Source organism: Achroia grisella, unplaced genomic scaffold, assembly GCF_030625045.1.
Source record: "Achroia grisella isolate CSIRO2021 unplaced genomic scaffold, CSIRO_AGI_Agris_v1 utg204, whole genome shotgun sequence".
NCBI lineage: Eukaryota > Metazoa > Arthropoda > Insecta > Lepidoptera > Pyralidae > Achroia > Achroia grisella.
This window is the reverse complement of record NW_026712703.1, coordinates 2,721,887-2,744,570: the sequence shown is the minus strand read 5'-3', so window position 1 is coordinate 2,744,570 and position 22,684 is coordinate 2,721,887. Positions and strand designations below refer to the sequence as shown.

At 31.4% G+C, this 22,684-nt stretch overlaps 3 protein-coding genes across 5 annotated transcripts; 1 reads left to right on the top strand and 2 right to left on the bottom strand.

Moving 5' to 3' along the window:
- Positions 1-2,592: 2,592 nt before the first annotated feature.
- Positions 2,593-7,777, bottom strand: LOC131842037 (lysine-specific demethylase 5-like). The gene has a single exon (XM_059190469.1). It carries the CDS (start codon positions 7,458-7,460, stop codon positions 5,016-5,018), a length of 2,445 nt encoding a protein of 814 aa, XP_059046452.1. The 5' UTR covers positions 7,461-7,777; the 3' UTR covers positions 2,593-5,015.
- Positions 7,778-11,342: 3,565 nt separating this feature from the next.
- LOC131841984 (large ribosomal subunit protein mL38) lies at positions 11,343-14,287 on the top strand. Of its 2 annotated transcripts, none has more exons than XM_059190411.1 (4): positions 11,343-11,672; positions 12,305-12,873; positions 13,183-13,344; positions 13,924-14,287. In XM_059190411.1, the coding sequence occupies exons 1-4, from the start codon at positions 11,491-11,493 to the stop codon at positions 14,196-14,198; spliced, it is 1,188 nt and encodes a 395-aa protein (XP_059046394.1). In that variant the 5' UTR covers positions 11,343-11,490; the 3' UTR covers positions 14,199-14,287. The 2 variants fall into 2 exon arrangements, with proteins under 2 accessions (XP_059046394.1, XP_059046395.1); XM_059190412.1 differs by lacking the exon at positions 11,343-11,672 and adding an exon at positions 11,945-12,153.
- A 679-nt stretch (positions 14,288-14,966) lies between these two features.
- LOC131841939 (putative protein FAM10A4) lies at positions 14,967-20,741 on the bottom strand. 2 transcript variants are annotated; one of them, XM_059190338.1, is made up of 9 exons: positions 20,636-20,741; positions 20,298-20,495; positions 19,766-19,854; positions 18,979-19,190; positions 18,631-18,740; positions 17,953-18,112; positions 16,792-16,983; positions 16,235-16,391; positions 14,967-15,372 (listed from the first exon to the last, which is right to left on the bottom strand). In XM_059190338.1, exons 2-9 carry the CDS (start codon positions 20,480-20,482, stop codon positions 15,287-15,289), a joined length of 1,191 nt encoding a protein of 396 aa, XP_059046321.1. In that variant the 5' UTR covers positions 20,483-20,495; positions 20,636-20,741; the 3' UTR covers positions 14,967-15,286. The 2 variants fall into 2 exon arrangements, with proteins under 2 accessions (XP_059046321.1, XP_059046322.1); XM_059190339.1 differs by having other exon boundaries at positions 20,298-20,491; positions 20,636-20,737.
- Positions 20,742-22,684: the final 1,943 nt, after the last annotated feature.

Genomic DNA, 22,684 nt, shown 5'->3' with positions numbered 1-22,684 from the left:
GCAATTTTCATCTGTCTACTAAACGGATGCAGAGTTCTCAGTAGTATTTTCTTGTATAACTTTAAACTCCACAAATCTCATTTCTGAATTATACGTTGCTATTTTACGAGTGTAATTGTAAGCTGTAAGCACTAATCACTGCCTGTTATCAAATATTTTTAAAACGAAAAATAATAAGTATAATTACTTTGTAAAACTTTTTATACTATTTTTATATTTAATATTTATAACAATCTCATATGTGCTTTTTAAAGACTGGTATTTTCGCATTTATCTATTTTATTAAGTCGAATAATTTACATGAAACCAATGGAGGCCTTGGTCGTTATAAATAAGTAGTGTATATTGGTCTTCCTATCGTTCATATGAAATATATTACTGTGATTCTACTTTGATATAAGTATACTCGTATAAATTTCAAGTAGAATTTAAAGAATCTTCGCTTTACTTTTATGTCCCCCCTGATTTCCAACTTATAAAATTAATGATGAAAACTAACAAATATGTTGTAATTGGCAAGCAGACGCGGATAGTATCACTTGTCTGAGCTAAGCTTAACGATCTGACAGCTGCCTGAATAATAAATTAACAACTGATCTGAATAATAAAATAACAAGAAGCAAATACGTATAAGAGTGAACACGTAAAAACTGAGACCCATAATTACGAGCGGGGACTCAGGAGATCAGCTATAATCTGAAAATGTGATTTAAAAAAAACTACACGCTTTAATTTACTTGTATATTATACTTTTTCAGAAATATTAACACATACCTTCATTGTTTGTCATAATACTTCCTAAGCTTTAAATGTCACAATGCACCAAATTATTCCGTCCTTATAGTTTCTTCAATAATTTTAATTCTCATAATTTGTATTAATTGTAAGCTACTTTTAATCTATTCTTTCTATTTTTACCTAATTGGTAATAATTTACAATTTTTTTATTAGCTAGATTTTATAAGTTATTGTTATACAACTTAATAACAAAAACTTTATTTCGTTAATTAAAAGCGCTTGTTATAGATGAGAATAAGTAATAGACTATTTTGAGACTTGGGAATTTATAGATCCTCTGTTACTATGATATAATGTACTAACGAATCTTGGTTTTACTATCTAAACTGAAATCAGTATTGTAGGGTCCTAAACTAAGGACTTTTAAATTAAAAGGTTGATTTATGGACTGTAAATTCGTGTAATAATTTTAAATATAAAAAATACAGAGAATGAGAGAATACTGAGATCAGAAGTGAGGGCCGGTCGGTCCGCTATTCGCACCCCCCTTCGAGCCGGGCCCCGCAGCATTGCTCGCGGACTCCGTCCGGCGAGCCGATGTCCGAACAAGTATTTTGACCTTTCGGTCTAAACTGCAAATTTTTTCTGCGCAATCTTTTAATTTATATAATTGCATATATGATTTCATTCTTATAAACCGTTTCTTTTTCAAAATTACTTATTAACGCGTTGCAACGGCATATTATTCCGTGTTTTTGTTCTCTTATTGTATAGTATGAACTTGGTTGTATCTACTACTTGGTAAATCCACACTAGTGGAAGAGAACAAAAGGTTGCTCTTCTTAGATACTACTATAATGCCTTCACTGTATACCTTGGTCTTCTATATCTTTATGGAGTAATTTATCAATATATTATGTACTTGATTATGACAAGACATCTATGTTAACATAATCATATAAAATGTTGGTGGATACTACTCATCAGGTGGATGAATGGTATTGATATTTTTATAACTACATTGAATCTCAATCTCGACTGTACTAATAATTTTATGGGACCTATTAAAAACTATGTGGTCTCTTTAATACTCGTTTACTTACTATGTATATAAATTTGTGATAACATTACTGAACGTAAAGTATTACTATGATATATTTTGTGTAAAGTATTATATCCTCTATTAATACTATTGTATAATGCATAATATGTACTTAATTAAGTACTTAATTTTAGTATTTTTGTAATTAATTTTATTTTACTGTGATTGAATCACATGATAAACACCAAATGTATTTATTTAAATTAACTTTAAATAATATATTTTCATATTTTTATAAATAAAGTGCACTACATAAATAATTCGTATATTTTTATTTTTCATGTAAACTAAATATAAAAAATGGTAAAGAATATGATGGAACACGAAAAACCATTACTAATAATATAGTCGATTACCATCGCTTTATATTAGTCGCTAATAAATGATTTTATTATAGTTACTTTCATTATTTTGTAAACCTCCTACCTATGGAAAACTTTTAGATAGATATTTCACACCTAAAAAAGGAATAAGATGGGTACCTACCCTTCACCATCTGTTTCTACACACGTAAATTTGCGAGCGACACGTGTAAGTAGGCAATTTCTAAATAATACTTCTGCTTTGAGATAATGTTTTAATTAGGTACTCTTTAATATTACAATGGCCTAAAGCAACAATACTCTTCAAATTTAATTTCATTAATGTCTTCATAATTCAATAAATTGCAAAATAAATCTAATCACAGTGCAAAAAAATCACCCACTCAAAATTAATAATTGACAGTCAATTCACATTTGTTAGCCACCTAATTATTCTTAAAAGTAATATATCAGTCAAATAGTAACATAACATTAAATTATTGAAGTATAAAAAAAAATATTCCTATGTTTTATAATATATCGAGGTGGAAGATGCTGCCATTATAATTTCAAGTAAATTACAATAAATAAGCAATACTAGCTAAATTCTAAGTAAATTAAACATTATAAATTTTATACATCATAGCTCTTATGTGATGTCGAGTAGACAATCTTAATCACTATATTCTTAACTAAAGTAGACACAAAACAACCAATCTTACATTTACACCTTTGAAAATTTTACGTCAATGTAATATCTGCTTAAACACCATAAATTAAGGTAAGATTATGCAGTTTGATTCAACAGTATGCAACCATGACGCAACTACTGCAGTCGAAAATAACATCATTTTAAATCAAGCAAGTGCAGCGTTTAATGTCACGTGCTATATAAAGTAGTAATCCCGAACGATATTGAAACCTTGAAGAAAAGAGCGTATTCTTCCTTAAAAGACCGACAACGCAATTGCAATTCCCATGGTGTTGCGGGTTCTTCTGGGCGGCGGTGAGCCGCAAATAAGTATGTCCCCTATGCTATAAAAAATCCTGTTTTCACAACAATCGTCTTGTAGCGACACTCGTCACTACATTTTTAAAAGCATAAATTCTTAGATCACATCCATAACATGCGGATGAGACAGATCTAAGGAATCTGACTGAATACGAACATTCAATACAGATAGATTCCTTAGGCCTAACTGTAAATTGAAATTAATTCATGCATGCGGAGTTTGTTTACGTAATAGATACATAGATTAAATTATTAGAACCATAAAGCTAAATTGCAGTAAGCATCAAGTCTAATCACAAAATAAAGTGAACTAGATATATTCAAAATATATATTATTCTGTCAATGAGATCATAAAAAATAAAATGTGTAGCAGATCTTATTTATTGTAGGTCGTTACACATTAATGTTATCCTCATAAAAATCGCTAAATTATCAACATAATGTCCAGTACAGTATACACACGGAATTACTCAGGTACAAAAGTGTACTTTTGAACAAAAGTAGTGAGGTGGAAAATTTCTTTCATCACTACCAGAAAAATCCTGTGTGTCATCTTCCATATAATTAATAAAATGTAACTAATGACTTTATAGTGATATTCAGCTGCAGCGCTAGCGTTGCTTTGGATTAGGAATCGGCAAGCCTTAAAGTATATATGAAATAGCAAAATTGTCACCCATAACACACATAACGCGGCAAGTTGGTCGGCTTTGTCTAAAAAGAGAATGGTCCATCCAAATTGGACCTAAATTGTTGCCCATAGATGGTTTAAACGTGTTTAATAAATACTCGGTAATCAAATGTCAAAACATTAAAGATGTTTTTATGCATTAATTAGCTACAGAAAATATTTAGCATTTATAATTAAATAAATACCTATCATAGGTATCTACTATTTAAATACTTAGCATTTTGATTGATATAATGTTAACATAGATTTGAAATCTTAATTGCTTAGAAGTGTGTGTAAAAGATTGTAGGGATAACTTTTTGAATTGAAAAGATTTCGAAAATCTTTGTATTATGGAAAAAGTAAAAAATAAGTACTAAGTTTATTTTTTAGATTCATTTCTAAAGCTTTTGTAACTCCTATTATCATTTTATTGTGATAATAGTCACCTTTAAAGATTTTTCTCAACTCTCAAATAATTTGTAAGAAGTATTTAGAAATAAAAACTTCTAGCTTTTCCTAATGCCTCTGTTCCCCTAATATACCCATTTATTATTTCTAAATTATATTTATTAAGACAGATAAAATTGTTAATGCAAACAGAATTACGTACATAATTTTCAATACAATCTGGTAACAAAATTACAATACCTAATTACTAAAAAGTATTAGGTGTAGGTATATCATAGTATTTAGTACACAATTATACAGTTACCTTAGTCTTAATGTTTATTATGTGACGGTGGGATATTACATTAATACCTTAATTGAAAAAAAAATACTTCTTAAGAAAATAATTAAAAAACACACATTCAAATTTCTCTATCATTTCTAAATATACACAAAACCAAGTATTTACACTGTCATATTTTTAGCAACTCAACTGTTCTCAGATTTACTTACTTACATACAAAAAATGTTTGTGTTACAAGTATACTGCATACCTAAAGTGGAATACAATACAATCCTTATTTAAAGGTATAAATTTAAGATCAGATACACAAAACATTTAGAATATACCACTAGTATGATGCCTACTTGTGATGGTACATAAATAAAAGAATAGTAAATAGTGATTTTCCACCAAGACATTGCCTTCTGGAACTTAAAGACTAGGTGTAATCTAAAGATATAATCTAATATTAAAAATGTAAATCTTTTGTACTAATACAAAGTTTATACCAAGTTTTTTAATCATCATCTAGTTCAATTACAATTGGTTCCACATTTTCTGTGGCTTTGGTATACTCATTCTTCAACTGTGTTAATAAAGTACAGTTTGGTATTTTAAGATCATCAGCTTCATCTACCAAAACTTTTAACTTTTGAAGTCTACCAATATCTGGCGCAGTGGGGAGTAATATGTTCTTTGCATCCCTCATCCATTTATCAAAACTATTAACTCTTAAATCAATTGTTTGTAACATAATATGCAACTCATCCATATCATAACGATAATTGAGAGTCTTTTTCTCCATAGCACAAAGACAAAAAGTATTTGCATGTTGCAAACATGCCATGTTTTTACATTCAGCACATGAGACTGAGGACAAGAAACATGTTGTTTTACACACTTCACACAAACGTTCATCATCTCCAAGTAACTCAAAAGCCGTACGACATACATTCTTCAAACCTTTCTTTGCAATTAGTGCTCGAAGTGCACCCTCCTCTTCAGTTGCACGTACTAACTCCTTTTGTGTTTCTAATGCTGTTTCCAAATCGAGACGATCACCATCCAAAGCCATTTTACAAATAAGCTCATCATGTGAAAATACACAAAACCTTTTTAAATTTTTGTAATGTATAATACATTCACGACCAATTTTAAGCCAATCAGGAGGTGCAAAATTTACAGCTTCTGCAAAATTGTATCCTTGATTGAAACCAGCATGGTATGCCCTAGGGAAGGTGACAACAAATTCCCCAGCCTGTTGATCAGTTCTGTAAATTGGTACCCCTGCTGCCATTAATATATTAGGATTCATAATCGTAACTAATTGATGTAGTAAGTCTGGTTGCGTTTTAAAAAGATCAGGTGCAGCTGCTTTCATTGCATTTTCAAGCAGCTCTGCTCCACTACCTGGTACACCATACCAAGTCTTTGCTTCACCCCAATGCAAGTAATTAATTGAGTAACTCCAATGATCTTCATTATGCCAACAAAAAGCAGAAAAACACATACCTACATACATCCATGGTACAGTCATTCCAGATATATCAGCATTAATAAATTTTAAAACAGAGCCTTCCAGTACAGGTAGATTGTTCAAATTCCATCCAGAATCAACATATTCTTGATCACTAGGATAGAGATTTAAAGAAGACTTTGTAGGAAACCCAGAACCATGATCCATAGAGTGCAAATCAGCACCATACTCAACTGTCACATCTTCTTCAACTGAAGAAATTATTCTCCAAAATTCTTTTTCAGCTACACTTGTAGGTACTAAGTGACCTGACATTCCAAAATAGTCTGATTTAAATTTATCAGCCATTTCTCCAAATTGTTGAAGAGTATATTCTCTTTCAGCTTGAGCAAATCCAAATGCTTCTGCTGGTTTATGAACTTCCTCAGCAATGCAACAAGGGCAGCGCCAATCACCATCTGGTACTGCATTTAATGGTGGTTTAAGACAGAATGTATGATAAGTATCAGAACAACCATTACAAATCAAAAGTAGATCATCCCTATTATCTTTTTGGCAAATTGCACATACATAAATAGCTAATGGATCCATATCATACCTAGGTCTTTTTCTCGATTTAGTTATATCAAATTCTTCATCATTCAATCCAGGCATTTTTGGGCCTGGACCATAACAAGCTAATCTTCTCAATTCTCTGTTACGTCTTATTTCCTCAGATTCTGTTTTGCTTTTTGTACATTCAGTTTCAGTTCCAGTATCATCAGATTCAGTTTTTGGTCTTTTACAAGCTGTAGTTGGTCCATCTTCTGTGGTATGAACCTCACTGCTAGTCTTTATTATTGACTCCACTGATATTGCTTTGAACAATGGTTTACTTGTGTCAACATCTTTTACATCGTTTTTTGTTTCGAGCTTTTTAACTGTTTTCAATAGGTTAGCTTTGCTTTTTTCAAATATATCATATGGAAGTAGAATCTTTTCATAGTTAGATCTAAGAAAATTCATTGCATTCGCATTTTGACTATAACCCATCGCATTCGCAATCTTACGCCATTTTTTCGGAGTGTTACAATTTTCAAAGCCTCCCTCTTCATCTACCCAAAATTTAAGACAATATAAGTCTAGGGTTTTATTTTCTATCATAGGAATTTTGAGCGGTGATCCTTGTAGATCCCAGAACTTTAATATCTTTTCGAGGAACAATAATTTCAAACGTGTTATGGCTTCCAATTCATTGACTTTTTGTATCCGTGGAACAAATTTCAGTTTATCTACGTCTAACGAAAAAGGTGGTTGCCATCGCGCTGGAGGTTTTATTTTACATATGCCCGTTTTCTCTGCGACTGGACGTATCTTGGCTATATATCCTAGAGGATCTAGAAATTCTTCGGGTGTAGGCTCAAATACAGGCGCTTCGGGTGGCGGAGTGAAAGTAAACTCTGCACTTTTGTGCATGGCATTTTTTTGGATATTCTTGCTGTCCATGTTTAACGAACTAATAACGATCAATCCAAATAAAAATCACTATAAATATTTACACCATTAAATGTGTACGACGAACTTTTCGTCAATAAAGTGTACGTGACTTTTCGCCATGTGTAAATGGCTCCTAAGTTTTAACACAAAACCATGATCAACCTAATGTTTCATTGTTATTGTCTCTTGATGTATAAATAAATTGTCCACTCTCTACACAATACACAGTTTCACAACACGAACTTCAGACAGAAACATTTTCACTGCTAAAATATTTATTTACAGCAATATTGATTAGCAGCACTAAAACCGACACGGGTAGGAATCAAAACAATTTGCTTACTAATTTACTACTATTTATAGTAGATATAGATTGGTAGACGGTAGAATTGGTAGATTTAGTGGATAGTCCAGTGAATATCCATAGAGTTTTAACTCAATAATTTGTTTTCATATTTATTTAGGGATATCGAAAGTAACAAAAGGTTATCGATTTATTTTAATAGCAATATATACCGAAAGAATATTAACGATAATAAAGATACATTTGTAAAATACTATTATATATTTCTTTTAATTTCAGAAAAAAATTATCTACCATAAAGAACACAGAGTTTTTTTTTATATATCTTTTTTTATGAATCATAATGGCATTAATGTTGATACTATTGATAGTGCACCCGCTTACGCTATCGGCTTGCCAGTGAAGGATAAGATGAGTATCAGGTCAGTTAGCCCATCGTAGTAAATTCACCATGAATTTATCACGAGGTCAACCTGACATAGTACATTGCTATAAATGGGGTTTTTAGTCCACATTACTAATAATTCCTTCCCTTCGTTTATAGATGATTACAGAAAGGTGTATCTACCTGCGCTAACGATTTACGCTTGCGGCATACCATTGGCGGATGATAAGATGAACATGAGGTCAAGTTAGTTAGCCCATCGTAACAACTTCATTTTCTCCTTGAATTTATCACGGTGGTTTCCAGGGAGAACCGCGTGGAAGTCAACCTGACACAGTACATTGTTGACAATGAGGCCAGGAGATGAAAACTTGCCAAGTCAGACATTAGGCTACAATATATTATTCTAAGTTATAAGAAGAAATTATATTCTATATTGTTAGAAATAAATTTCAGTACTGACCATTGAACTTGGCACCCATTTAGATCTTACTTTTTTTGTCGTTGAATTCAACAACCAAGGCATATACAATTATACATATGTATAATAATATTGAACTTGGCTCTCATTACAGATTTGTTTTTAATCGGATATCATTACTTTTTGTACATAAATTATTAGTAGGTACTTATTTATAACATTTTTTTAATTGTACTGTATTTTCCTACGTTTACGGGGTATAATTGTCTTTTTTGTGTTATTTACGATATTTTCTTGTACCTTTGAAATGTTCGAGTGTATTTGTTATTCAATATCCGGATTTTTTACGCGTTTTCTTTTTTTTTATACTTAATTTGGCCAATTCGGGACAATATAACGTGCGCAGACGGTTATAGGTACTCTACAATTTTGTTACCAATATGTATTCATTATTATACTCATTCAAAGTTAAGTATACATATTTACTTATAACTATAGTAAATCTATGTATTATTATATAATATACTAGGCAAAATTGATATAAGTCTGTAGTTACTAATGCACATTCATCTCCATTCTTTAATATAGGAATTATTACAGAGTTTTTGAAGCAATTGGAAAATACGAGTATATCACTATGAAAACTTATGTTTGCTAATAATAACTTATTATTTTCATATTTTTGAGATAAGAACTCCACCGATTGTATGACATTACTTTGTACTTTTATATCATTATTTAATATACGTCCTAAATTTCTAATTCTGCTTCTCTGATTTGTTTATTAACTTTTTTAGTTCGTCAATAGATGTTACTATGTCGTCTTTCCTTTTGAACGGGAATTAAGTTTGGTGGATTTGTCAGTGATAATGTTCGCTGACAAATCTGGTTCAGAATCAGATTTATGTTGGAGCGGAGGGCTTCTTAATACTTTAGACTACTTAGATTATAGCAACTAGTGTTTATCACTTAACACAATATTTAAAGTTCGCTAGTTATCGACACTGATATGTATTAGAGAAACAAGATATGCAGTGTAAAATTGTATTCTGTTCAAACAACCGTTACTAAGTAACTCAATAATATGTAGGGGTCAAAGCAAATTGGTTCAATTTGACGTTTTGATACAATATTACCAATGTCCAGTCCAAGATGACTTACTTGGTAGCCAGGAATCAATGTTAATTGGCGGCTTTCGACGTTTTCGTAGAATTTCTGTAGACGTCCATATAAGTTGAAATAGAATCAAATAAATGAAAAATTATAATAAAATGATCCTAATTACCTATCTGCATGCCAAATATGAACTTTTTAGGTCATCTGGAAGTGATTTAGATTTGTGATCTATAGGTCAGTCAGTGATGAAAATGAAAATTTTTGGACGTTAATATCTAAGTAACCATTTGAGATGTGTTTATGAAATTTGGAGTACATATGTTGGAGTAATATATGAGCCAAATTTTACACGTTTGAAAGAGTTTTTGAGTTATGAGGGGTCAAAAGGTTCCTAATGGTTCACGTTATATTACACACGGTGCTGTTCTGTTACTTAAACTTGGCTTGAAACGCTATCGCGTGTCTAGATATTATTGCTTTTATGTATATCAAATACCAGTCGGTCGCTTAGTGGTCGAAATTCACCCATAATTAATTTTTATAAGTTTGAACATTATTAAGGTTCTATTGTCAAAACAAGCACTGGCAATTGCACAGGCAAATTCAGACAAACAAAATAGTATATATATGCGTGTGTGTTGAAAACATGTGTGTAACCTCTTTTATAATGATTTAAGGTATTTTTAATAATTAAAAAAATATGAGCTATGTGCACTCCGTCTCTATATAAACTTTAAGTGTGCGTTCTTCTCCAATAGCACAATTTTCGCAAAAAGGAATATAAAGGTTTTGCTTCATATCTATAAAGCTATACATATAAATAAAATTGTAGTGTCTGTTTGTAATATTGAAATAACCGTTTTTTACTATATGCATATGAATATAAATATGGTACATATATCAAAATATTTTTTTTACAGTTTTTGTTTGTCTGTCTGGCGGTCTGTTTGTACCGACTTGTCTCTGAAATGGTTGGACCGATTTTGACGGGACTTTTTTTGGTAGGTAGCTGATGTAATAAGGAGAAACCTAGGCTACTTTTATTTTAGAAAAATAAAGTTAAATTCCACGCGGATGAAGTCGCGGGAACAGCTAGTCTTAAGATAATATTACATAGTATTAGGAAGCCTAGTGAACGTCAGTGTTGCTGACTGACTAAATAAATAATTAAATGTGGAAGGCATTACAAAAGGAAACAACAAATTTTGGGACGCCAACTAACTGACTATATGAATAAAAAATACTACTTTAGTTAATACAACTTTCACTGTTGTTAGTATATTAATAGCTGGCATACAAATATTTTTTTCTTATTTAAATTATAATTAAAGAAAATAAAATTTGTGGGAAAGGGAGACACTTGCCTGCCAACACTGTGGCTGTCATTCCAACCAGTGATGCTAGATTAAAGATTTTTTCCCTAAATTTTATTTTATTCGTAATTCTGAAGGAATACCTTTGGGGCAAAATAGAAAAGAAAGTGCTATGATCGTATTTGATGTGTTAATATATGTACAAAAACAAGAACCGGGCTAAAACAACAAAATGTGGAATTAGTATTAAAAAAAGTTACTAAGTTGGTCGTGTTCTCAGACAAAATTTTGGGGGAAATCGAGACAGTCTGTCTGGTATCATTTTTTATTATTTTTTTCTATCCATCTCTAATTTTTTAACCATTTAGAATCTGTTAAAATGGGAATAGTTTTCCTAAATAATAATAATACTTTTTAAAGACGACATATCTTAACAAATATTGTTTATTAATTGATTTATAAATTAATATCGCATTATATAACAAACATAAAGCTTTATAATGTTAAGTACATTTCGGGGAGCATGGCTAACCAACATACAATTTCAACAGATTAGATTTGGACACAGGATAAGAGGGAAAGCTCCTATTTATTGTAGAACTATAAAAGAACGACTTGAAGAATTGAACTATAAAGATGAAATTTATACAACAAAGATAAATATAGGATTCCCACGAACCAAGTAAGCATATAAAGTTTGCAGGAATGATAAAGCCATAAATTTATGTAATATGTTAATAAGGTAGATCAGTAGGAAATTAGAAAATTATGTAGGAAATTATTCCTACATAATTTTTTACTATATAAAATGTCCAGTGCCATAACGCTAGGGTTTTAGTAGAGTAGCAGTAGGAGAGTTCGTGTACAAACAACATCAGAAGGCTCACTATTATTTGCAATCTAGTACATAAATCTTTTACTCTTTAGTTTATTGCATAAACCACAAAGTAAGTTGTTCAAAAACCAACCACATATTTGAAGAAATAATCTTACTAGTTCTGGATGAGGTTGATCAGCCTACTGCCTTTCTCTTGAGTCATGAATATATAAACTAATAGGACTATTTAACACATATAAGAGGGTTGCGAACTAAGTTGAGCAAACCCAATGGCAAACTATTATGTGCAAGACCAACAAGAGATGGTGGAGTTTTTGTGGTGCGAGTGAGTAGTAAATTGTGGTTAGCAATTAGCAATGTACTAAATCAGGTCAACAACATATTATTATATTGAAACCACTTTCCTAGTGACTACTATAATATGACTAAATATGTCATTTATTATTATTAATTAGTAATTTTATTTTAATTTTCAGAGTTTCAGCATCTGATATACGTACAAAACGTTTAGAACATATTAAAAATAATAAAAATGATAAAAATTTAGAACAACTGGCACGCAACCATAAATTAGAACTTGATCTTACAAAAGCAAGAATAGAATGGCTCAAAACTGCAGGGCCAAATCAAAAGAAACAAATTGCTGATCACTATGGTATATTTGAGCATCTCTATGGTGAAGGCTATTTTATACCATTTGTGAATTTAGATGTTTATTACAATTTAAATGATGGCTCCCTATTACCTGTTTTCTCTGGAAATGTAGTAAAACCAAAAGAAGCAATTAAGTACCCTAGTGTTGGTTATGAAAGTGATGCAAATTCTTTATGGACTTTGTCACTGACCAGTCTGGATGGTCATCTAACAGAGGCAAATAAAGAGTATGTGCATTGGTTAATTGCTAATATACCAGGTGATTCTATAGAAAAGGGTGATACAATTGTGGAATATTTACAACCATTCCCATTGAAAGGGACTGGATACCATAGATATGTTTTCGTACTATATAAACAAGATGGAAAAGTCTCATATGATTTACCAAAAGGTATAGTATTGTTTAATAATATGGCTATATAAGCACAAATCTGATTCAGTTCTAGTGGATTCATTTGAAATTTGAATTTATAATTAATTCTATCTGCCTTGCTCTTCAATGACATATCCATATCAATGATGAAAAAGGTAGAGTTTAAACTTTAGAAGTGTTTACAGTTCAACTTTCCATTATAGGTATTTAATTTTATAAAATACATTTTTAATTTCCCATAATTTGTATGTCAATACAGTAAAGTAAGAGTTGCTTTTTCCTGCAACCTTACATAGTTGATATCGTGACACAGTATTTTGTTTTCAGTAACTTCATCATCACCACTTGAAGCCAGAACATTTATAACCAGAGAATGGTACCAAAAATATCAAGATAATATCACTCCAACTGGTCTGGCATTCTATCAAACTGATTGGGATGATAGTGTAAAGGACTTTTTTCATAATGAATTGAAAATGAAGGAACCTAGTAAGTTGAAATTGATATTATTTTACTTAGATTTAATAATTAGTGTATAAGTTAATCACTGGGTATGTATTGATTAATACTGTCATAGATAGGTAATTAAGAGACGGAAGAGGACACAACCATCACATTTTGTGGTGATATTTGTAAAAAAAATTGGTAAATCAGCAAATGATGACCTAATACTGACCTAATTAAATACTGCAAGTATTATTGTGGGGACCATTTAATATCAGACTATACCATACATTTATTATATAGAATATGCCTGTATAGGGGGAGAAAGTAATGATGTATTGAATATATTTTTTTATCACTCATTTTAAATGGAGGTTCATTGATTGGTAAACCTGCTTGTGGTATCAATATATGCTGACGGGGCTCCAATGAAGGAGGATAGTATTAACATGAAGATGTATCTTAAAAACCATCTCGTTTAATTCCTGATAAATTTGTCATCCTATCATCATCTATTGGTGTCATACCAGCGAATATCATTAGCGGAAATGGGTCTAATATTATTATAATCATCCATTAAAAAATATGCATGAATGAATAATAATATTTACGTGATATTTTCAGTTTATGAGTATGACTTCCCGGCACCATACATTAGACCACAAGAATGGTTCCCACGACGCAGGCCTTTTAATATCTACATGGATAAGTACCGGGACCCTAAACAAATAAATAAGGAATATTTAGTACGAAAACTGAAAAATGAAGATCCTTTCAAGAAACCTCCACCTCAATTAAAGTTCCCCAATGCTCATCCGCTGCCGAAAAATATGCCGTCTTGGTTGAAACTACAGGAAAAGAATATTAGACTAGGTTGGGGCCGAGTAAATGATGTATAGTGAGATTACTTTTTAAATAAATAGAGAATAAATTCTGTTATAAATAAGTTTACTTTTATATTCCATTTTTAGATCGGATCTGCCTTGGTTTAACCCTATTTATTATGGTCGTTGGTTCAATTAATAACATGTATCCACAATTTTTTTTTTCTATAAAAAAGTATTTATAGTTGTTGTGTCATACTCATAGTGCGAGTTCTTCTTAGTTTAGGACTAGATGGCGTTGTGTGAATTGTAGAGGGATATTATTATTGTGAATGTTCCATTAGTAAAATTATTAAACAATGTGTTTTATGTCCTCAACTATAAAAATACTTAAAATATAAATACGTTATTATTAATTTGAAACAATTGCATGCATTGCAACATTGCATGTATCCATATTGTCTAAGCTATTTCTAGTCTTCCTAATTATATATACGAGTGGGAAACTAAAAAAAAAACAAATATTAAATATTTTTGTTTATAATAATGAAAATGCAAGAACAACGAACTTACAATATGTGAAAACATTCAGGCAAATCTAAGTGTTTTCTATTTAAAAATAAAAGCTATATTTAATATTAACTAAATTACAACAATCCATATGTATAGTTATTATTTTAAATGATAGTTATTAACACGATAATATATCTGTATGGCAATGTTATTGTTTAGTAGTAGCATATATAATACGATATAGCATGATATTCTATAATATAAAAAGAATTTTGTAGTTAAGTTCTTCACCCTGTCAGCACTTTCAAACTTTAAACCGATAAGTAAGTATGTACTCATTAATTAAAATAATAGAAACAAAAGGGATTATATAACATATCTTTTGGCATTAAATATACATCAGTTCAATTTTTTAATACTTAATAGGAAAAAAAAAATGCATTGTAATGAAACGTAAATAAATTCCTACAACATACACAAGGACTATAAATAGATCGCCAGCACCTATCTAGTATTACAGATTTAATATGGTTAATTAACAAAAAATGTTCAAGGCATATGTATTTTACAATGCTATGTTATTTTATGTTTATTATATTTTTTATTGCTATCATATAAATGCAAGAAATATGTAATAAAAATTTAAGTGTTTAATCGAGGCCGACGTCATCGTCAGCGGCTGGCTTACTTCCAGCGTCAGGTCCACCAGCACCAGGCCCACCGGCACCACCAAAACCTGATACATTAATATATATATATACACAAATAATATTATACACACGAGTATGTACGTTTGTTACTCTTTCACGCAAAAACTACTAAACGGATTTTGATGAAACTTTACAGTAATATATACACAAACACACACAGCTTATACATCAGAATAACACTAGGGGGGAGGGGGGGGATTGTTAGTAATGGGAACTAGTTATCCTTTTTAACCGTTGCTAGCAATGTACCATGTTAGGTCGACCTCTACACGCACTCCTGGAAACCATCGTTATAATACTGAATTTGTCACGATGGGCCAACTGCCTTGACCTCATGCTCATCTAATTATCTTCCATTGGTGCACCGCCAGCGTAAACCGTTAACACAGTTTGGTGCACTATTTCATTATCCCAAAAGAAAAAAACACTAGGCTATATTATTTATTGATTTTTAAGGTGATTGAGACCGCGGGCAAAGCTGGTATATAATATTCACTAGTGAAGAATATCATCAAGTATATCAATGTTGTGTGTCATGAGTATCATAGCAGTGTGTGTCTTGAATCTAGTACTGTAGTGCATTATTACCCTGACTTCATTTGACTTTAAAAAATATATTTATTTATATTTCTGTTTCTCCGCTAACGATAGCTTTGATAAGAAATCGCAAACTATTTTGAACAACGGCTAAAGTCATAGATGATCGAACACATGATTCAAATTGGGTATAAATGCGATATTTATTTGACATTATTGTCGATTTATTGAATGTCAGCCATGACTAAATGTATATACCCTAGGGTACTGTGGCATATTTAAAGCAATCATCAAATATTTTCAAGTGATTATGTGGAAATTTCGGGATTTTTATATAAATTCATATCTAACCTGGGAAACCACCAGAGAAAGGTCCTCCAGAACCACCCTTCCCTAATTTACTTTGTAGTTTTCCTATAACAGTAGCAATCTTAGGATTGTTTTGATACTTAATGAAGTTTGCTGGATTCGTTGAAACATCTTGAAATGCCGCAGCAACTTCTGGATCCTGAAAATATAACAAGATACTACTTGAGCAAAAACTAAAATGAATACCCGAACATTCCTTTTATTTGAAAAATTAAAAATTCGGTGGAATATATATGTTTAGCAATGGGCTTCCTTTTTATTATACAATCTACATAGATATCATAATCCTTATAATTGGTAACATAATCTAGCTCAAGGACATTATATGGTTACTTGATACTGTGGTACCACTTATGTGTTGCCATTTGGAGAACTAAATTGTCATACCTTCAAATCGAAACACAGCTTGCAAAAAACAGAAGGGCTATATCTATCTAGCTAGCTAGCTATCTATGGAAGGGATCTCTAAGCAGCCAAATTTATTACTAAAGCAATTCTCTTTATACTGGAAAGTTTTAAATAAAATATGTCGCGTTTACCTGAAAGGCGGCCATGATCTCTTGGTCGAATAGTAAGTTGCTGAAGTCCTGGGGGTTGAATCCGCCGGGAAAATCAGCACCACCACCGCCAAGCCCGGAGGCAGGGTCAGCCTCGGCAGCGCGCTCTTGGGCTTGCGCCGCTCGCGCTCGCGCTTCCTGCGCTCTGCGGGCACGACGTATCTTCTCGCGGTGCTGTAACACAATACTACACGATTAAAAACAGTGAGAGCATACAGACCTAGTAGTTCATTATTCTGACTTGGATGCGAAGGTCGTGGTTCGTAATCTATATATTTGTACATTAATTTATACGTCGAAAACGGTGGTAGGCTCTTTGAAATTATTAATAACTCATAAAAGTACTCACTTTAAACTAGCATTACGCAACTAGTATCAAGTGTGAAAAACACTGATATTTTTAAAGAACAAGTAAAACACTTCTTCCTCAACATTTAAATTTCATACAGAATGAGTTTTTAATTAATATTTCGTTTATTTTATCTTACCTCAATAATTATGTATGTAGTTTATAATATAAATGTAGTTAATGTAAGTGTTTCAACAATTAAAAGGGCATGTAAATAATAATTTACATACATTTTAATTCATATTATTATTATTTGAATTAATTTGATCACCAAAAAAGTTTGCTTATAATAAAATAAACTGATTCTATATAATCTTTGATCTAAATCATGGAAATTTTTATCACGTCTTTAATTGATTTCATATTGGTCTTAATCAAAATATTTACATACACACTCCAACAAATGATCATATAAAGAAATCATGAACAGAATTAAATAATATTTGTCTCCTTACTGCAATATGGACTTATTTTTTTACCAGACTAAAATTAACTACATACATTATTATTATTATTATAGCATTATCTAAGCTTTTTCAAATGAATATTTTTCTAATTCCATGTCTAGATTCTAAATAGATTTTTCAAATAATTTCACAAATTTATATGAATTTTAATATTTGGTACAATAATGTATCATTATTTTTATTCCTCATTGAGTGAAATACATAATAAATATTTTTACCTCTCAGATCAAAAAGACGAAGTGGTAAGGAATTCTCAATAACCAAGAATGTGTATATAATAAGTTTTCTTTGGACAACTTTCTCTGAAATAATTAAAGCAATAAATACCTCTTTCTCTTCCTTTCTTCGTTGCGTGGTAAGCTTGTGTTGGCGCAATTTTTCCGCATTTGGCTTTACCTCATTTAACCATTCATTCGTTTGATCATCATAGTCAATTTTCAATGATTCACAGAGGTCATGAGAAGATTCTTCGAATTTTCCTAGTAATCTATAAAGATAATACAACAATTATGATAGGTGTCTGTTTTATTTGATAAATCTAATCAGATATGCTAAGGCTAGAGCTGTTCCCATATCTTTAAGCTCTCCATACATTTTATTATTATATTGATCTAATAAGACTAACAGCATCACCATAATTCAGACAGTGATAGCTGAGAAATGCATTGGCTGGACTGAACTTAGATGGGCCATGCTGAATTTGGGCAGGACGAAGCTATAAATCGTACGGCGTTATGGGCACAAGCTGGTCTACTCTTATCAGACACGTACAGTACGGCCGAGTAAGAAGCATTCTTCGAGACTGCTACTTGCTGGGTATGGGCAGCAGCCTGTAAGGTCTAGCTGCAGCTGTATATGATTGTAAAAATTTGCAAATCTAATTACAGTTGTACATCTTAATTAAAATGTAAGACTTAAGAAACAAGAATTGCATGTTAAAGATCAATAGTACTGCATACTGACTTGAGATTAGATAGATATAAATTTAAAATGATCATTACAAACCTGTAGGCTCGTCCACGAAATTTATATGCAGCAGCACTATCACAGTTTAGTTCTAGTGCATGTGTGCAATCCTTGATACAGGCATTTGGCTTGTTAAGTTTTAGATAAATCTGAAAGATGTTAATTTAACATTGTAACTACACACACACAAATTATACCCCATCCTATATATCCCACATAGACCATAGATAGTTTCGGCACCCATATTCCGCCATAAACTTCATTACTGAGCATTATATTTATTATTGCAGAATATGGATGGGTACAATTAGCAGTAACAATAGACAAATCCTTTGTTTCATATTTTACCTATCATTATTTGACATACTGTCTACTGAAATGACTTACCTGTCCTCTCTTAGCAAACAATAAAGCACTCTGTGGATTTAATTGTATAGCTTCACTGTATAACTTAATGGCTTCATCAAACTGCTGCTCTGAAAATGCTCTCATAGCTTCTGAACGTTTTTCATCTGATTGGTCACGCTCCTCATCTGTCACTTCCCGTGATGTATCACCCATAATCTGTGATTCATCAGGCACATCTGGTTCAATGACACCTGTAATTTAAATCATAACGTAATATTATCAATGTAAATTAATGGCCGCATTCCATCTTATGTCCTAACTGGTTTATAGTTTCTCAAAATACACATACATAATTATTATGCAGACCATAGATGGTTTAGTGACGCCAAAAGCAGTGAAAATAAAAAAAAACAATCATTTTTTAATATTATGGTTAATCTATAGATGTTTCACTAAATTATTTATACTTCATTCCAATATGGCAGACAAAGTATAATGAAAATTGGCAGATAATGGAGAAATTTAATTGAATATGTACAAAAGAATAATGATTTGTAAAATAACATTTTAGAATGATGAGCATATACTTTCTATTGCCAATAAAATAAAATAAACCAATAAAGTACTACAAAATACAGTTAATATGATATTGAAATCCTTATGTATGAAATCTCATGTCTTTATATAATACTATTAAGAAAAGAAGCAACATACTGCAATCTTTATATAGTTATTCAAAATTACTTGTACCTCTGAGTAGGGTAGAGTGAGGCAGTAGGGTTTAAAGCAACTAAAATCCACACACCAACAAGCATATTTCACAAACCTTCCATATCCAACTCCACCTCAGATTCTGGTTCAGATTCCTCATCTGATAATTGAGCATTGTCTTCAGGTTTATTAGCATCAGTATTACTGAAAAAAATATTAGTATAAAAAAAGTAGGTCAAGTAAAGGTCATGGTAGATATTTAATGTGAATAAAAATCAAGAAGGTATATCTAGAAGAAACATATAGTATGTGGAATAGTAATTTGAATTTGTAATTGGTTGAATGGTGGTTTTGATGATTGTGTTCAAGCCTTGTGGTGTTAATTCATCGGAAGGAAACAAAGGTTTGTAGTCATGATGTTGAATTCTAAAAATGTTTCTATTTATATACAAAACAAATACATATAAAATTATTGGCCGCACAAGAAGTTATAACTATATAAACGTACTAACGTAAACCAGTTAATGCATTGTCAATGTATTTAGAATGGCAAACAAGATATTTGCTCAACAAAAGCATCAAACTTCCTAGAAAGATGATGATTATAATATGATAGATGATGCTAAAATCTAATGGTCTATACGTACGTGTCTCCAGAAGGTGTAAATTTCTTTGCACCAAATGTGGCGGTAGGTAGCGTAACTCCAAGTGACGTCAAATAATCTTTAAAGAACAATAACTTTGGATGTTGCAGGATCTGAGGCTGCGTTTTGCATAGCTCCACGAATGCCTTCAACTGGACTATATGATCGTCACTAATCGGGCAGCTCATTTTTCTTATCTTACTACCGGCAAAACAACAATGAGTTGTAATATAAACTACGATATAAATTGTACAATTTATTCAGTAACATACATTATAAAGATCAAAGACGTACAATCTATCCTCTGAAACCAAAAATAAATAAAGAAATTGTTAAATTACCTTTAAGTAATTGAAGTCTAATATTCCCAATACCTAAAAAAATATATGATAAGACAAATACAGAAACGTAAGTGAAGTTGAACGAATTGAAAATTGATTTTCATTCGGTCAGATTCTTTAATCAAATAATGAGACTGACGGACTGACATATATAATTTCTTTTTTGTTTGATTTTTCCTGTCATAAGGTAAGGCAAAAGAATTCAACTCATACAACCAAATTCATGCGTGATAGAATCGAAGTGTCAGTTAATGTCGCACCATTCGTGGAAAAAGGAAGTAAGTGATTTTCACCAACTTTTCAGGAGCTTAAAAAAACTGTCCTATATTTTTTGTATGAGTTCTAGAAATAAGTTTCAAAGAGAAAATCGTAGGTCACAGTTGCCTTCAACTACATGTGTCATTTAATTTAGGAACAGCTTCATGTACTTCCAGATAATCTAAAAAAACACGGTTACTTCTGTATTCCACGAAACACAAAGAACATTTGCAGGGGTAACTACAATTATTGCTTTATTGTTATGTATTTTTAAATATATGAACAAATTTAACTCTACTTACGCCTTTATACTCTCCTATATTTCATTAAAATCTAGAATTGCAAGTATAATTACGTTGTTATTTAACGAAATATCATTTTTTGTACATCGAGTTACGTATTTCTAGGGAGCCATTTATTTTAGTTTAGTTAGTGTATTTATAAAAATAGCTTTTATAATGCGGAAAGTAACTGAATATTTAATTTGTATCATGTAATACCTACTTCTTACAGTAAATAGTCTATTATGTGCGTGCATGTAAGTCAAAAGTATAAATATAGGGGCAAATTAATTTAGAGAATATGAAAACAAACAGGGTTATTATTAATTTATTATTATTTTTAAAGAAATGTTTATTGCCTCCATAATCAACTTAATCAAAAAATGTTCAAAATAGTGATATTTTTATTATTTTTATTAATGTTCATTATCCTCAACTTTGGAATCGGACTCTGTGGTTTAGTTTAGTTTAGTCTTAGATTTAGTACTTAAGTTCTTATAAAACGTCTGATAGTGTGGTGGTATGTTATTATCTTTATATAGATTCATCAAGTCTTTGTATATATTTTAGGTATCGGTAGCGGTGCATCATACTAATGCTTGATTTCAGAAGGCTCGCTGTGTGCAGCTCTTTTTTTCTCATAAGTCTTCCCCTTCTATTTGTCTATTATTTGGTGTCTCATCAGCGAATGCGTATTTTATTTGGAATTCCCCGGACATTGAGGATCTGCCGAAATCTCTTTAATTTTACTCCAACTCGTGTAGTAAATATATGAGGTCCTAACATATGAAATTTGTAAGGGAGTAACCTAATTACTCCCTTACAAAACGCCAATTTCAGTTGATTTTTCAAAATATAATACATTTATTTAATCAAAATATGGTCCATTGCCATTAATGTACTTTTGCCATTTGATAGGTAGTTTTATTGATACCTTTACTAAAAAATTTTTTTCCTTGCAAGAAGTTATCCAAATTTTGAAAGAAAGCAAGATCCGGGAAGTACGGTGGATATATTGGACATTTGAAGCTCTTCTAATTTCGTAACGTTGTCCTGAAGCAGCAGTAGCCTACGGTGATTGACCAGTCTCGGTTGTTTAGCAGCTAGCTTTTCCATCATGGTTTGCAATTGCTGACAATACACATCTGCCGTAATATTCTCTAAGAAAGCTGAAGTGAACAACACAGGCACTAGTCCACTAAGTGCTCACAAGTAACTTTTTTTGAGTTTGAATTTTCGCTTGGGGCAGGATTTGGTTAGTTTGCTAGGATTCAGCCATTGCGATGAGTGTTTCCGATTATCGTACAAGATCCACTTTTCATACAAAACAGGTAATGATCCGATTTAAAATCCCTTCATTATTATGCCGTTTGGCTAATAACGCAGCAGTCTACGCGCGTTTGTCGATTTGCTCCATTCAATTCATGATCTTTTCAAGCTTTTTTCACCTTCCCAATTTGCTTCAAGTGGATTAAAACAGTTTTGTTACTAACACTGCAGCCTGCAGTTA

Excerpts from the sequence above, each read along its gene's own strand:
- LOC131842037 (XM_059190469.1), bottom strand. The coding sequence starts at position 7,460 with ATGGACAGCAAGAATATCCAAAAAAATGCCATGCACAAAAGTGCAGAG.
- LOC131841984 (XM_059190411.1), top strand. The coding sequence starts at position 11,491 with ATGTTAAGTACATTTCGGGGAGCATGGCTAACCAACATACAATTTCAA. Across the intron at positions 11,673-12,304 it reads ATAGGATTCCCACGAACCAA|AGTTTCAGCATCTGATATAC; the intron begins GTAAGCATATAA and ends TTTAATTTTCAG. Across the intron at positions 13,345-13,923 it reads ATTGAAAATGAAGGAACCTA|TTTATGAGTATGACTTCCCG; the intron begins GTAAGTTGAAAT and ends TGATATTTTCAG.
- LOC131841939 (XM_059190338.1), bottom strand. The coding sequence starts at position 20,482 with ATGAGCTGCCCGATTAGTGACGATCATATAGTCCAGTTGAAGGCATTC. Across the intron at positions 19,191-19,765 it reads GGTGGAGTTGGATATGGAAG|GTGTCATTGAACCAGATGTG; the intron begins GTTTGTGAAATA and ends TTTAAATTACAG. Across the intron at positions 16,984-17,952 it reads GAAGAAAGGAAGAGAAAGAG|CACCGCGAGAAGATACGTCG; the intron begins GTATTTATTGCT and ends ATTGTGTTACAG.